At 36.0% G+C, this 16,037-nt stretch overlaps 2 protein-coding genes and 1 long non-coding RNA gene across 3 annotated transcripts in view; 2 read left to right on the top strand and 1 right to left on the bottom strand.

Moving 5' to 3' along the window:
* LOC118647368 overlaps positions 1 to 16,037 on the bottom strand; it is a 79,625-nt gene that overhangs the window by 29,032 nt on the left and 34,556 nt on the right. The gene's annotated exons all lie outside the window — the stretch shown is intronic.
* Positions 1 to 16,037, top strand: part of LOC105828797 (protein artichoke) — a 184,796-nt gene that overhangs the window by 6,241 nt on the left and 162,518 nt on the right. The window lies entirely within an intron of this gene.
* LOC118647364 (sorbitol dehydrogenase-like) lies at positions 12,066 to 14,658 on the top strand. Its single transcript, XM_036292147.1, has 5 exons — positions 12,066 to 12,263; positions 12,800 to 13,057; positions 13,775 to 14,012; positions 14,080 to 14,258; positions 14,330 to 14,658. Exons 1-5 carry the CDS (start codon positions 12,126 to 12,128, stop codon positions 14,531 to 14,533), a joined length of 1,017 nt encoding a protein of 338 aa, XP_036148040.1. The 5' UTR covers positions 12,066 to 12,125; the 3' UTR covers positions 14,534 to 14,658.

Genomic DNA, 16,037 nt, shown 5'->3' on the forward strand with positions numbered 1-16,037 from the left:
TTTCGCAGCGTAACGTTGCATTCGCGGCACCCCTTCGGGGATATGTAATTCCCAGACGCACGAACCCCGCCCGACGAGAGCCTGATGAAAAATGGCCCCTCGGCCTTCATCAGGCGTCCGTTCGCTCGCGAATCACACGCGCGTACGCCGGGGATGAAGCGTACGTCTCTCGCAGCTAGGCTGCAATGAATCTCGGAGATCTACGCGCAATACTATTTATTATAGATAAGATCCGAAACAAAGGCCAAGAAATATCGCGCAGATCTGCTGCGATTGCTTATGATGACAACTTTTGCTGCTGTATACACTGATAAAAAAATATATGATATTTACGACCATAATTGCATAGTAAAATAATTATAGTTAAGAATATCATTTTTATAGTAATTATTACTATAATATTGGTAATAATAACTATAATTTATATTGTTGAATAACTATAAAATATGGTTGGGTCCCCAATGGACCATAAATTTATAGTTGGTTTAAACTATATTATATTTCTTATAACCATAATAGTTTATGCAACTTATGATATGGTTGCTATAACCAAAATGAAGATTTTTATACAGTTAGTTATACCATAAAATGATCATTATAAGCATTTACCATAAATATATATAGTTATTATTACCAATATTATAGTAATAATTACTATAAAAATAATATTCCTAACTATAATTACTTTACTATGCAATTATAGTCGTAAATATCATATATTTTTCTATCAGTGTAGTAGTCTTCAATATATCGATTTCAAATATATCGGCATTGAAGCAATATGCACATGTATCGCCAGCAATTTAACTGATAGCAGCAATATGATAGCAATGTGTGATTCGAATAAATTATGATGGCAACTTGACGGCACCGGCGCGATTTATGATAATGCCGGTTTTAAAGTTGCCGGGCGAGCTGGCGAAATTGTGATATCATGACGACATCAATTTTCTAACAAATGCGGATTCACTTGTTGCAATTCTGATAGCAACAACAAAGGCACGCTGCTAATCCGGGATCTTATCTATCGATTTAGATCGCGAGTCAATGCGGCACGCGATCTAAATTAAAATGAAATTAAGACGCAGTGAATTAATATTATATTATACTACTGGCCAGCGCTTGCTGAAATGTTTTCTGCGTATAAACGCGGGAAACGCGACAAATTGCGAGACAACTCTGTGCAGAAACGGCGAATCGCGGACTAATGCGCGGGTTGCGAGGTGATTTAGGAAGCACCGAATTCTCTGTGAGAGTTTAAACGCACCGTCGAGCGTTCTCTTTCTAAAAAAAAAATCCCCTCTGGCGTCTCTCTACTTAAAAAAGTAATTTTTCGGCGCGTCGGCTTACTGCGCCGGTGGGGGCGCGAGTTGATATGACATCCGCGAAAAAAGCTACGCGGGCTCGCGTTTAAAATATTTTGAGGTTTAAGCAGATAGCCCTCCGCACAAAACCCTTTAACTTGTAACCAGCCATGCGGCCGTTCGCCGCACACCCTCCTCCCGCCCTGCCCGACGTAAACTCTCATGAATTCGCAAACAACCCCACCGGGCACTCGAAACAAGTTTCTCCCTCCGGTCCGCTCTACAACGCTTCTTCTTTCCGCCACGGTCAAAAGAGGGAGGAACCATCTGAACATTTCGATTCAGTCCCGCTATTGTGCTTAATGTTGGTGAGGGGGAAGGGAGGGGAGGAAGGTGTGGCTACTAGCGGCGGAGAAGTTTTCACGAGTCGCGGCGTCGCTTCATTACCCCCTCGGAGTGGCGCGATCTCTCCTTGCGTTTGCATAAAGGCATTTATTATACGCACCCGCTTGTTCCGAATGGAACGAAATCGCGGCCGGCAGTCTTCCGTTTGTCTCAGTTACATTCCGCTTTGCGCGACGAACGTGAATTAAGATCGGCTTACGGCGGAAGCTCCTTTGGAGGACGCGAGCGTAAAACAAAGTCTCACCCCTGTTCTTCCCTCCTACGCGCGTCTGTCTTTTTGCCCGACCTTACCCTCCTCCGCCCCCTCCCGCCCTTCATTCTCCCCAGTGTTTTCCTCCCCTACGACGTCGACATCCATCTCGATTCGATACAGTTCCGCTGTAAAATGTGATTTATCAGTTACTCGCGTGAGCGAACGCGTCGAATCGAGTCCGCTCTCTCGCTTGTCCGAGCTCTCTCTCTCTCTCTCTCTCTCTCTCTCTCTCTCTCTCTCTTGCGCGCGGAGAAACAAAAGTATTGACATAAAATATTAAGACCGTTCGGTGAGACCAGTCGACGTCGACGGATTTTGCCTGTACGTGAAATGTTCGAGAAATTGCCGCATTTGTCTGCGAACTGACAGAAAACGTCTTCCTTTGCTATGATTAAAAATGACAATAATATGTGGTAATTATACTAAGAGCTATTTATATAAGACATATAATAATGCGACATGAGAAATGTGGCAAGTGAAAATAAGTGATGGTATAATATTATTTAATGTAATATATGATTATATTATCACTAACATCTTTTCAGAGTTAGACACAAATTATTACTTTTTAATAATATATAAATTCTTATAATTAGATTAAAATCAATTAAAGATGAATTTTTTATGTATAAACTTTGTGAAAAGTTGTTCATGTCTTTCACGTTAAGGGCGCCGAATTGCGAAATAGAATTACGATCATCTTTTAACGAGTTTACGATGCAGCAGAGGTGGCAGTAGACGGTGAAAATTGAGAAATTTAAAAATCGTACTGCATAAATGCGTCTTGCCACCTGCGCGATCGCCTCTACCTATTCATTACGGTACGATATTCCGCATCTACTCGGCGGTAAACTATCGGATATTCGATTGAGGTCAATCAAGAGCGGCGCACTCGGATAACGGTTTTCTGTTGCAGTTCTCCAATTTTGCAAAGGGAGAAAAACGATGAAAGTTCACGTTTTTAGAAAAACGCGAACTTCCTCTTTGCCCCGAGGCTGTAGCCAGTAACTTTCCCATTGCTCTTGAGATTAGTGATTCCCAATATTTCTTCGTTCACTATCCGGAATTTAATATCACTTCTTCTTAAGACCGAAATAAGGATGCAATGTAATAAGGTTGTATTTTATCGTTGTACTTTATTTTTAAGTCGATGTTATTTACACTCTGATATACATTTTTGAAATTATTCTTAATAAATTGACATTCGACGTAGGATCGAGAGCTTCGCGATTCGAATCGCTATAATCAAGACTATTTTATTTATATTTTCAAAGAAATATATTAAAAATGTATCACCTGAATCAAATTATTATAATCTGCCGTGAAATATTTGCGTTGAGAGCGACTAAATTATTCTGAGAATTTTGGTCGCGATACCGATGTGGAACCGAGTATCACGCAAGGTGAGAGAATCGAAATAATCAGATTTGCCCACATAGGATCACGAAAACAAACGAGGTAGATTTTGTCATCGAAGGTGGGAATCGTATGAAATGGTCCTTGGTGGTGCCCGAAGCTCCGCAATTCGATTCCAGCCATGTTGAGGGAAGGCAATGCTAAAGCCGCAAGTTGGCATGCAATTTAATACCGGCACGAAATCCTCGAAATTATTCGATTACGTGGCCTGCTCCGAAGAAATTTACCGATAATGCGGCGCTGAGTGCATCTGCAGGGAGCAAAACCGCATTCCAAAAAAATATGAATGCAGATAATGCAAAATGTGCCAAGTGCACACTCGGAAATAAAATTACCGCGACATAAAAGAACCTACCTACCGCGCTCCCCCCCCCCCCTCTCTCTCTCTCTCTCTCTCTCTCTCTCTCTCTCTTTCTCTTTTACTACCTTTTTCTTCTAGAAAGGACTACCGTCCCTTCGCAACTTTGCAAAATAATTACGAGCGTTGCGAAACAATTCCCCGCAAGCACGTGGACCGCGTTATGCTTCGCCGCAACATACTCCGACAATTGTAATAAGGCTGTAGGGATAAATGATTGTTCGTGGTATGCGATACGGGGCCGTGGAACGCGCCTCTAACAGGACGTATATACATATAAACAGAATTTCAGGGAACGTAAGTGTGTAATGCATGCCATAAAGCGGTTACATACCAGCGCGTATGGTAAATCGAGTTTAGTCGAATATATCGACATAAGTGTTGCGATGTGACAAAGCGGTTCCTGTGGCAAGCGATTATTGCAAAGCTATTTACATCATCCTCGACACGCCATTACTTGCGCTACAAACTTCAATAATATCGGTATAATATGTAAGTGATGGTGTGGGTTTCATCCAACTTGGCTCCGCGTTTAAACGGTTGCGGTATTATCGATGTAAAGTTAAACGCGATACCTTTCGCTCGTAAGTCGCTCCTAACTGCTCGAATGAAATGTCTATGACGCAAATATCACACTCGCTTTGCCTTTATTCGTGATTGAGGTGACAATTGCCGAATTATACGTGTATTATTTAATATTATAAACATTTTTGCACGGAAAGAATGAAATTTTGATGAAGTACCTAAGAATTTAGCTATCCAAGTAACAAGCTACGAAAAAAAACTTTAAAAAAGTAAAATTACGTAAATATGTATAAAAATTACATAATGTTTGTGTAATTTTTACACATATTTGTGTAAATTTACTTTTTTAAATACCGTAATACGATTCTTCGATGTCATTAGAAAGCGCGTTAACAGACGATACAACCAAATGTACCTTTTTCGAACGAATTGGTAGGTAAACAATTATCTTTGCACGTATTATTGCATCGCAGACCGACCTGTCTCGCGTTGTTACGAAGTTTCGGTGTATTGGCCGTGACATTGGTTCAGACGCGTGCTACGAACGTGTAGAGTTCGATATCATCTAGCCTGAAGTGAAATATACCCAATTTGCATGTAAACGAGCAAGAACTGGAACTCTCGACACTTACCAAGGCTATTCCGCCACGTTAACTTTATCGTGGCTACAACGAAACGTGATCGAAAAAATTTCGCCTGTAAAATTGTCTTAATGCGACGGCTCCTACGTACATTACCTTTATTAATGTATGAAATTTCTCTCAAAGGATTTTGATATAACCCAGCTGCTCACCGTAAGGTAATAATTAATGTTATAATGATGCAAAAAATCATCTACCTTTATTATTATAGATTACCTCATAAATTCGAAATCAATTTGATTTTGATAAATGCTTAATTCTAAATCTAAAAAGCGGTAGCGCTTAATTAAATTTTTATTCTAAAGTAACTTTAAATTGTAATGAAATCTCAGTACTAAAATTTCAGATAGAAGAAATAAAAATAGTCTTTGAAAATATTTTATGTAAACAAAAGAATGTTTTATTTCTATACTTCTCGTCACTTTATCAAAATCACGCAAGGCAGTCGAGGAAATTGGAGAAATTTAATATTGACAATTATTTGCTAAACGTTTTACTTATTTTGAGTATAAGACACCATTGGTGTTCTTAATATTTAAACAAAATAATTAATTACGAATCAAATAAATACTGGCAGTACTAAATTTTTCTAAGGAATGCTTTCTAGAAGACAAACTATGTATTTTGCAACGGCATATTCGAAGTTGCCTTCGCGATGATCTGCTGAAGATCAAAGTCGGTGTCAGATACACAACCATGGTTCCGTATCACATCCTGATTATATGAAAGACTTTCCCCGAGACGCGACATTAGCAACGCTCTGTTACCCGTAATCGTGAGACTACTTGTAGTTAGCACCGAATTCCTATTCAGAACAGCTAACATAGTTCTAACATCACGTAGAACGGCAGAACAAGCCGGAAATGCCAAGGAACCGGTACAAGATCAATATCAAGATGGCGGTCTCTTATACCTGTTAGCTCGGGAAATTCGACCGTGCCGTATCGCGCGTGGTAGCCCGAAGCCGAAATGTTCGGCAAATCCGGATTTATTGGACACAAATTTCTCGGAAAACGAGACGCGGCAGTCGGGAAGATTCGCACCGATAAAACTCGGACGCGTTATCGAATCGCGTTTCTGACGCTCAAGCGTGTATTCAGCGTGCAGACTGTGGCCAATGTAAACTTAATAATAAGTACAATAATAAAATAATAAATATTTTTATAATATTATTAATATATATAATAAATTTGTCTGTGCAGTAAAAAAAAAGAATTATGTGATAAAAAAGTGTTGACAATTATGTAGGTTTTTCGTATTTACATTATTTACATAGCAAGATTTTGAATAAACGAACGAAATTTTCGCGGATCTGAGTACCGGTTTTTTTCGCCAGGGCGCCGAACAGTCAAACAAATCAGATTCCCGACGCGTTGTGAGAATATCATCGGCGTGTCTACGTTGCAATCTGTCAATTTACGCCAAAAACATGCGAGTTTACCTTGTCGCGGGAATTCGCGATACGTGGATTCCTGTGGGAGATAAACAGGAGTTCGTGACAGTACCCTCATCGACAAGGGTTGCTTTACAAAGATGGATCGACTGTACTGACCTACAGCGATGATCGACGAGCCACCCCCCGCGCAACCGCAACCCATTCTCCCTTCGCAGCTTCCGGGATCGAGCTCACCTGAGACTCCTCGGGAAAAAGGGGGTACCGGAATCTCAAGAAATCGCGTGCATCGTGGAAAAAAAGATCGAGAAATGACAGATGTGCATCTTACGTAAAAACTTGTATTTCGCACGATACTTTTTCTTTCCGCGGACCAAGGATGACAATCGATTACCGCGCATTCGCGTGACAAATCGATCACGTGCGTCAGGAGTTTACCACGGTCTTTTACGATTTCCTGGAAATAGATCACGCAGTGTATGATAGTTCAATAATTCTTATTCTAGAATAACGTATAAAGTATAATACAATTGAGTCATATCTCGCATAATTGTATATTTTTCATTATGTTGGCTGAAATTCCATTTAAAGCTAATTGTGATTAATAACAATTGATGATAATTAACATAGTTTAATATGATTAATAGTATGTAACGTACAATATGTGATAATTGCATAGACAATTCAGAGCACTACAATGATGTAAGTTTATTAAAAATGTATGATTTTCAAAAATGTATGAAATTTTAGACAAATTTCATATTATGTAAACACAAGATCAAAGTAGCATTTTATGTTTGTTGTTTTTTACATATATATTTTACATTTTTTTTGTTTTAATCTTTCGTTATATTTTATAAATTAAGACCAAATATATTTTTTGGTCTTCTATTATATCTTATACTATATCTTCTACAAATAAATAAAATCCTGTTTCAAATGTAAAAAACACATTTCGCGAGTATACTCCAGACATTTATTCCTGACAACTCAACTTTTGAGATATTTTACGTTGGACATAACTTCCGGCTACATTTATGTTTCGCATCATCAACATAAGTTGAACACGGTATTTCAGAAACACGTCGTGTAATAGGTGTTGTAGATAAATGCAACGGAATTAATAATATAGGTAATTGTGGATCACGCTATTATTAAACAGAGTTGCGGTTGCAATTAATAAATACCAAATTACATTGACAATGCCTAGTCGCAATCACAATTACCACATTCTAGTTGATGCTTACAATAATGAACTTTGCGCTAGTAATTTGTAATTGTAACAGTACGTGAATTAGTGAAATGAGGAATTAATCAATAAGTAATATCTACGTAAATTATAAAATTTCTATATTTAGGCATTGTTTTTAACTGATCTTTGCAAATGCAAAAGCTCTTTGCAAAACAATAGAAACTTTATAAGTTGCAGTATTAGAATAACTGAATACTTTTAATATATAGACAAATGTTGTAAACTATAAAAATTTTAATAACAAAAATACTAAATTTAAGTTAACACTTGGATGAAAATTCAACCCACTTCAGGATTAAAAAAACAATTGACAATGAAGATTAAACAAACTTTTGTTTAAGTTATATTATATATTTAATTTAAGAAACCATGGTCGTTTACTTTAACAATCCGAATATTTTTTTCGGCTGTCATAACACCATAGTAGAAGTAGGACACGAGAATAACAATTGACGCCGTACTAACGAAGCACATTCGCACCTTTGAAGTTGAATGTACCAACGCGTACAATGCGATGACTAACAAAGTAGCGATTGTTTCGCAAGATAATGCGGTATATAGGCGGGCCGCTTTAAATGCCGCGGCGGAGAAGAGTTAACGAGTGCCGCGGCGGCGCGGCATACAATGCGGAACTTTCCACCCTATATTCAAAACTGTCACATTCGGATTCACGCGAATGGCGACATTGCAAAGTTTACGGCCAAGCCACCAAGTTTTGCAGCCACTCGAGCCGCTATCGATAACCATTGAGCGGGCGAGATACGCGGCAAATCTACCCCGCACACATTGCGCGCCTGTGTCTTACGATCGTGTCTTCTTTTGCTCCCGTGCCATTTCTTTTCGCAGATACCTTCGGTCTACTTTAAAACAGTACAATTCTCCCGAGGCGCGGAAGACAAAATGTTCTTTTTAAATGTTACTATTGGCTTTTGTGTACTTTTGCTCGTCAGGACGTTTATATGCTTATACAGGAGATATATTCCCTTCGAATCATTCTTTCTCGCTCGTTATTTTGATGCACTTTGTACCAAAGTGTTTCAGTAGCATTTGATGTTCCTCAAAGCTCTAAAGATTGATATGACTGCGCGTTTTAAAATAATGCTGAGTCAAACTTCGATCGGGGTCGATAATGTAGAATTATTCGTTCACATCATTAACAAGATTTTTATACGTTTTTTTTTTCTTTTCGTTCTCGTTACAAAGTCCGGTTCACAGACTGATAGTAATACGTATACTTTAATTCTGAAAAAGGATTTCCAAATCTAGAAAAAAAGTACATAAAAAAATCTCGTTACGAAAATTTTGCAACGAAATTTCGTATGTATTATTAGAAATTATAAAAAGAACTGCATTTACAAGATCTCGTTACAAAAGTCATTGTGCTTAATCGCTAAGACAGATTGTTCCAGCATCCCCTTAATCATCTAATATAATCGGGTACCAATCAGTGTACATCCTTTTGCTTTATCCGAGTACATTTTCCCGCCTCATAGAAGTCGCTCGCAATTCCCAGACGCTAGATGGAAAATACAACGAACGTGATCACCTACTGTTGCGGATCGGAGGGAGGGGAAGATCGAAGGCACGATGACTCTACGCGGCGAGAAAGTATAGAAAACGTAACGTCGGCGAGATATATATATATATATATATCCCGCGCACGCATATATTACTCCCGGCGTCGAGTCTCCCGTGACGCGCAATATACCGCGCGACCTCTCAAAAGTTGCATAACGCCGCACGCGAAACTGCTCTTCCGCGAGAGGATACGCATCAACAAGTCTGTAGAGCCCGTGTAGCACTCTATCGGTCTGAAAGCGAGCGCCGACGTGAGTAACTCTCGACGAGGCCGCCCTCCCAACTTTCGCGAGCACGTACGACGGCGACGCCAACCGTCGCCCTGATCGGGGCGTCGCGTCGCTGCTCCCATTTTCGCTCCTTAAGGAATTGCGGAGATCTCACTTCATAATTTTACAGCCCCGTTCTTTCCCCTTGGCAAGCGGCTCGCCGTGATAACGCCGCAATTCCGGCCGGCCGAATCCAATCTAGCGCGGGGACAATATCTGAGATTACGTCGGCACCGGAGCTCGGCCACCACCGCACCAGCACCACTTCGGCGGCGCAAAACTCCGCGGCGCCTCGTAAAATCGTCTTTCCACCGATCGCGGGCTTTCAGAGCCAGCTGCCGCACGGTCCGAGCCTTCGAGACTAATTTCGAGATTTGCTGCACGCACGCCGGCGGAATATCTCCGATTGCACCGCGAATATTCCATAAGCACACATTTTGAATAATCCGTAATAAGGTATCACTTGGTAAGGACAGTGAATCTGTCGACGTTTAATACAAATAATTCAAATAGAATGCCGAATAAATAAATCGTACGTCACAATAAATGATTAAACATTTTTGATTAAGAATTAAATAAATAAACATTATTGTTTTTTTGTAATACTTTATTAATTAAAATGCGTTTTGATTTTTAAAGTTACTTCGTTTAGAAGAAACTTACCTTATTATTATATTACTTTCAATGCCAAACAGTGAGGAAGAGAGATGTCATGCTATGCTTAATTGAAAAATAATAGCCTGTAACGCCTTCGGTAATTCACTCTGTATAATGCGAGTGCTCTTGATTATTGAGAGTAAAAGAAACACGGGAATACAAAAAGACATTAAAGTTCGAAGAACACCTGACATATAATCCGTCCAATATTCCTGCATATGCTATGGATTTTTAATACGCCCGAGCTGCAATAACATATTATTCAGGTGCGAAGGAAGGAATGTTCGGATGATTACGTGCCTTGAATATCAAACTTCTCCCGGGGGCATTCTTCGCACCAAGGTCATGCGAAATTCCAATGTCGGAAATTCCAATAGAAATACCAATGACACCCGCGAAGTAATTCGTGGCTACGAAGAAGAGCGATTCTGCGGTACGTGCTTGCCCCGATACTGTCGGCTTTTATTGAGACCATCCGGGGAGCGGCGGGCTAGCGGCTGGTGGTTTATTTGCGTGATAAGTGTTACACACGGGGGTTATTTAAGAGAATAACGATTAACGGATCGCTGACGCCGCGCGATAAAAGTTCACGTGACTTTTCTATCGGGTCAGCACGAGAATTATCATTACTTACTTAGATATTCGAGACAATCTGAAATGCTTCTGATAATACTCGGGAAATGTGTCGTTAACATAAACTTTTTTGTATGTGTAAATTAGAATGTCTGCCTAAAAATACGATCAGAACTATTCGGAACTCTAAAAAAAATTTGGATCACTAGATTTAGAAAATTATCAGTATTGAGTTTAAAAGAAATTTTTTTAGAGTTCCGCGTAGTTCTGATTAATGTTTCGAGTAGTTCTCGACGAGATCTAACGAAAAGTTACGGGTCAAAGTGATTAGATAAGAAGATATAGATGTTATTTTTAATTGATATGTGGAACTGTTTAAAGTTCTGATTAGTTCAATTTTTAGTTTAAGTTCTTAACTGTCGAGAACTTTTCGAAATAAATAAAATAACAATATAAATGTCTCAGAACTATCATATCTCAAAATCAAAATTTCAAAAATTAAAAAAAATTTTTTATAAATGGAAAATATTTTTTACATATCAGGAACTCTAGACATTTGCAAAAAGAAGCGATAAAACGGTTCAAAACTATTCGATCTCGAATTTCAAAAAAAAGTTAGCACCTCATGTTTAAATTTTAATTTCTGGCCGTTAATGAGCGGAACTCTTCATATAAATTATAAAGAACTCCTAACCTCTTCAATATGAAATGGGAACTCTTATCAGAATTGAATTTTGATGTTGGAGTGCTAACTTGACACACCCCAAAAAATTCATGAAGCTAAGCAAAAAACTAAATTTAAAACTAAAGCAAAAACCCAGTAGAGTTTATTTTATCCCAGATATAGGATTAGAGTTAAAGAACTTTGAATTCTTTAGAAATTCCACATGTTCAATCAAGATAACGATACAGTTGTAAATTAATAAATTATATTATTAGCTTATTGAAATGTTTGCTTCTCCTGATATTCCTCGATTCTGCTTGGATTGATATTTAAGTCTTTTAAGACTTCCAATGATTTCTATGGAAATTACTTTTACACTTTTAGAAGATCAAATCCGATATAAAAGAGAAAGTATTATAATATTCTATTTTGTTTTTAATGTCCCACGAGTACAATATTATTACAATCTTATTTCATATTCACATTTTCATAATATCCTTGCATATCATTTGCATTCTACAAGATAATTAACAGGATTGCTGTAAGTTTTCATTACATAATTAACAAGATTGTTGGAAGTTTCCATAAATAATCTTATACGTGAACAATTTTGTTTTCGCTCTAATCTGCATATAATTGCCCTGACCTTTGTCGTATGATTGTCGAGCTAATCGCTACTTTTACGCATATCGGTCTTGCGCAGTCATCTGACATTTGATAAGACATTAGTGTTATCGGTTAAAGATTTAATGTCGTCAACTTATAAATATCAAATGATGGTGGCTGAGTTCCTCAGTGTTTTCGAAAAACACGATTCAAGATCATACAGATCGCACGATGGAATATTTAAGCTTTAATTCGTCGAACAAATCACTTACTTTGAAAAAACGAGATATTCCTAAACCAGCACCAAATGAAGTCCGAATTAAAGTCGCGTATTCTGGAATTTGTGGAACAGATCTTCATATTTTGGAAGTATGGCATTATTTAAAAAATTTTATTTTTTATTATCGTAATTGTGTATAATGTAAAAAATTAAAAACAATAATGAAATAAATAATTATCATAGTGAAGTTTTCTAAATGCAATTTTTTTAAATTTTAAAACATCTTTTATTCTCGGGATTGAAATATAATTTATGCTGCAAAAATATTTTATTATTATAAAGTTACAGATATAAAAGTTGTAATAGACAAAAGTTTTATTATTTAAAATACTTGAAAATTATTTGGGAATATTTAATTAGCAATTTTTTAATATTATAATTTAATTTCTAATTACAAAATCTTTAATTAATATTAAATTAACAAAATATACATGTTTTAAGTAATATCAATAGCTATTCATTTTATTATAATCCGATAATCATATATATATATATATATATATATATATATATATGAATTAAATGTGATCTATAAATCTTCTTGAATCTTCATATTATATACGCCGAAATGTACATGTTTTTTTATCTTAATATAACTTATATAATATATAAATTTTCTTTATAGGGAAGTTTTCCTTGTAAAGAGAACGGACCTCTGACTCTTGGACATGAGTTTGTAGGTACTATCGATGAACTCGGATCGGAAGTGACCATGTTTAAAATTGGTCAGCGTGTTGCTGCCGATCCTAACAGTGGATGTAATAAATGCGATCACTGTCACAATGCGAATTATCATTTTTGTTTCGAGGGTGGTTTAAATAATACCATAGGTATTTTCAGAGATGGTGGATGGGCTACGCATGTGCTTGTTCCAGAAACACAGGTACGCGATACGAACAGAATGTCTTAAAAAGTTCGGAAATAATAACAGATTCTTCAATTTGGCATTAATTTTTTTTTTTTTTTTTTTTTTTTTTTTTTTTTATCAAATATATTTAAGCACTAATAATCTCCGTTATACATAGAAAGATTGAATAATAACAAAGTTTTTCACAGATTAAATTTTAGAAAATCTGTGTATAAAAATAGTAAAACTATGTTTAATTAAAATTTATTTTAATAAAATTATAATTCAAGAGACTACAGAACATAGTGTTGTTGTACCCCTGGTTTGGAGTATTGAAGGGATCGCTGCCAAAGATCTCGCGGTTTTAGTCATTCACACCGTGTCTTTGTGATAGACGATTTATTCACATCTCCGATTACAATAGTGTGATTAGGCCACGACCCCGCAAAGCAGAGTGTCGTGGCTGTATATCGTATAATGTTTTGCGTCGGAGATACATAACCCCGCAAAGCAGAGTATCGTGTGTTAAACTCGGATTGATCCAGGGGTACAACAATAGTAAAAAATTAAAAGTTGCGATATGGATTTTATAATAATCAATATTTTTACTGAAAAAATTGACTTCAAATTGGTCAAAAAAATATTCGTCATTAATAAGATATTTTATGCACGCTTAATTTTATTTATTCTTTATTTTGTTATAACTCGCGTTGTGATATCCATATTATTTGATATTATTGGTATGTACAATAGGTATACTTAATTCCGGATGAAGTTGAAATGCACCAAGCAGCACTAAGTGAGCCACTGTCATGCTTGGCTCACGGTTGGGACAGAATCAATCCTGTAAATATAGGAAACAGGATTCTTGTAATAGGCGCCGGGATCATAGGTTTATTGTGGGCTTGTCTGTTTCATTTGCATGGTATTAGAAAGACTGTCACTATCAGTGAACCGCAACAAAAACGGAGAACTCTGACCTCCAACCTTGGTAATACAGATAATATTGAAAAATCTCTCTCTCTCTCTAACGGCAATATATTTTTGTATGTAAATAGGTCTTGATTATAAAATTAAAAGTCCGACGGAATTAAAAGAGCAGTTTGATTTAGCTGTGGATTGCAGCGGCAATGCTCCAGCCATGGAATTGGCTGTATCTTTATTAGGTCAAGGTGGTCGCTTATGCGTATTCGGTGTCGCTAATCCAAAAGCAAAACTATCGATTGAACCATTTCAGGTAAAAGTTCTCATCTAGTTGAGAGTTGAAAAATTTTGAGTCTTTTACTAAAAAATTCAACTATTATGCAGGTTTACAAAAAGGAATTAAGCATCATAGGCGTGAATATAAATCCCTATACTTTTTCTAAAGGATTAGCTCTGGTGCAATCAATGTCCGAAAAATATCTTGATTACAATAAATTAGGAATCAGTGTATTTTCATTGTCTCAATACAAAGAAGCTCTCGATGCATTGAAGAAAGGAGAAATCAGCAAGGCCGTTTTCAAGTTATAAAATTTTTACATATAACAAGAAAAGACTTTTTTTATAAAATTTTATTGCTTATTCCATAAATTTGGCTGAATATGTAAATGCATGAAGTTTTAAGTAATAAAATGCGATATGGTGATACAAACGAATACCTTATAAAACTTTGTTACTGATATTATAGCCATGATATATCTGATAATACACAATTGTTTACAATGTGTATAAATACTACCATTATAAATATTACGAGTACGGAGAGAAAAATTCTAGAAAAATTACCGTGCTCGAGACTATAACTCGAGTGCAAACATGTTTTGTAATATAAATGAGAGAATAAGAGAAAAATTACTATTTGTTATGAACAATTTCAAATAAATGGATCATTTTTTCAAAAAAATTAAACTAAAATTTCTAATTTAGTACAGTAAAATGTGTATGAAAAACAATTTTTACTCGATTTTGGCGAAAAATTAATGGTTGCTCATAATTAAATATATTAAAAATTTTCTTAAGCTTTATCGTGCTCCTTGTAAATTTTTCTTTTATGCTAAAGAATACTTAAAAGATCAGTTCATAAGATTTTACTCTGCTATCTCTGAAAACTATTTATCTTGTTCGGCTACCAGAAGTTCAAATTTCATATCGTATTGATCATGTATTTAAGTAACAAAGAAACAAATAATATTACGTATTGCATTATTTGGTAGCCTTCGATCAACTGAAGATAAATTTTAATGAATATAGTGAATTGCGGTAAATTTTATTTCAATATACGCGTCAATGATTCCTGACGGAAAAAATTTCTATGAATGTAAAAATATTTATTAAAAGTAAAAATTTGTAGGAGTTTTTAATGTTTTATATAAATATCAAACTTTTTATAGAAATTTAAAAAAAATTACAAATTATAATTACTTTCTGAAATAAATCTCTCTGAATATATTTTTTTGGTATGAAGAACTATATGAATTTTTTACTTATATATGTTTCATGTTTTTATAACAATAGAGTTTTTTATAACAATAGTCCGTTCTATTTATAAAGGACATTATTATAAGACAATGTCCTGCGTATATAATTCCGTTTTAATTTCACATTTATTTAAAGTGGAAAAAAAAGTCACTTTTTTCCGTTATAGTTTCGCGGAATTTAGAGTGGATATGTTTTACAGTGTGTTTTTAGGTAAAAATTGACGTAAAAAACGGTTCATTACATAAAAAGTTTTCAACTAATCCGTACGTCGTATCTCGCGGAATGTTGTTTTAAAGCTACTGTTAACATTTCAAATAAATTGAACCAAAATTGTTAAAGTTATGCTGCGAGCGAATTTGAAAAATATAGTTTTGAGAAAAACGCGTTTAAAGTTTTAAAACCGATTTTTTACTTTTTACACGTATTAGAACTATTCGGAACTCTAAAAAAAATTTTGATCACTGCTTAGAAAATGTTCGATTACCCTTCCAATACGTGACATCTTACAATCTATTGGTCAATCCATTGGTCGCTTTGATTTATAAGACTTTCTGTC

Source organism: Monomorium pharaonis, chromosome 1 (genome assembly GCF_013373865.1).
Source record: "Monomorium pharaonis isolate MP-MQ-018 chromosome 1, ASM1337386v2, whole genome shotgun sequence".
NCBI lineage: Eukaryota > Metazoa > Arthropoda > Insecta > Hymenoptera > Formicidae > Monomorium > Monomorium pharaonis.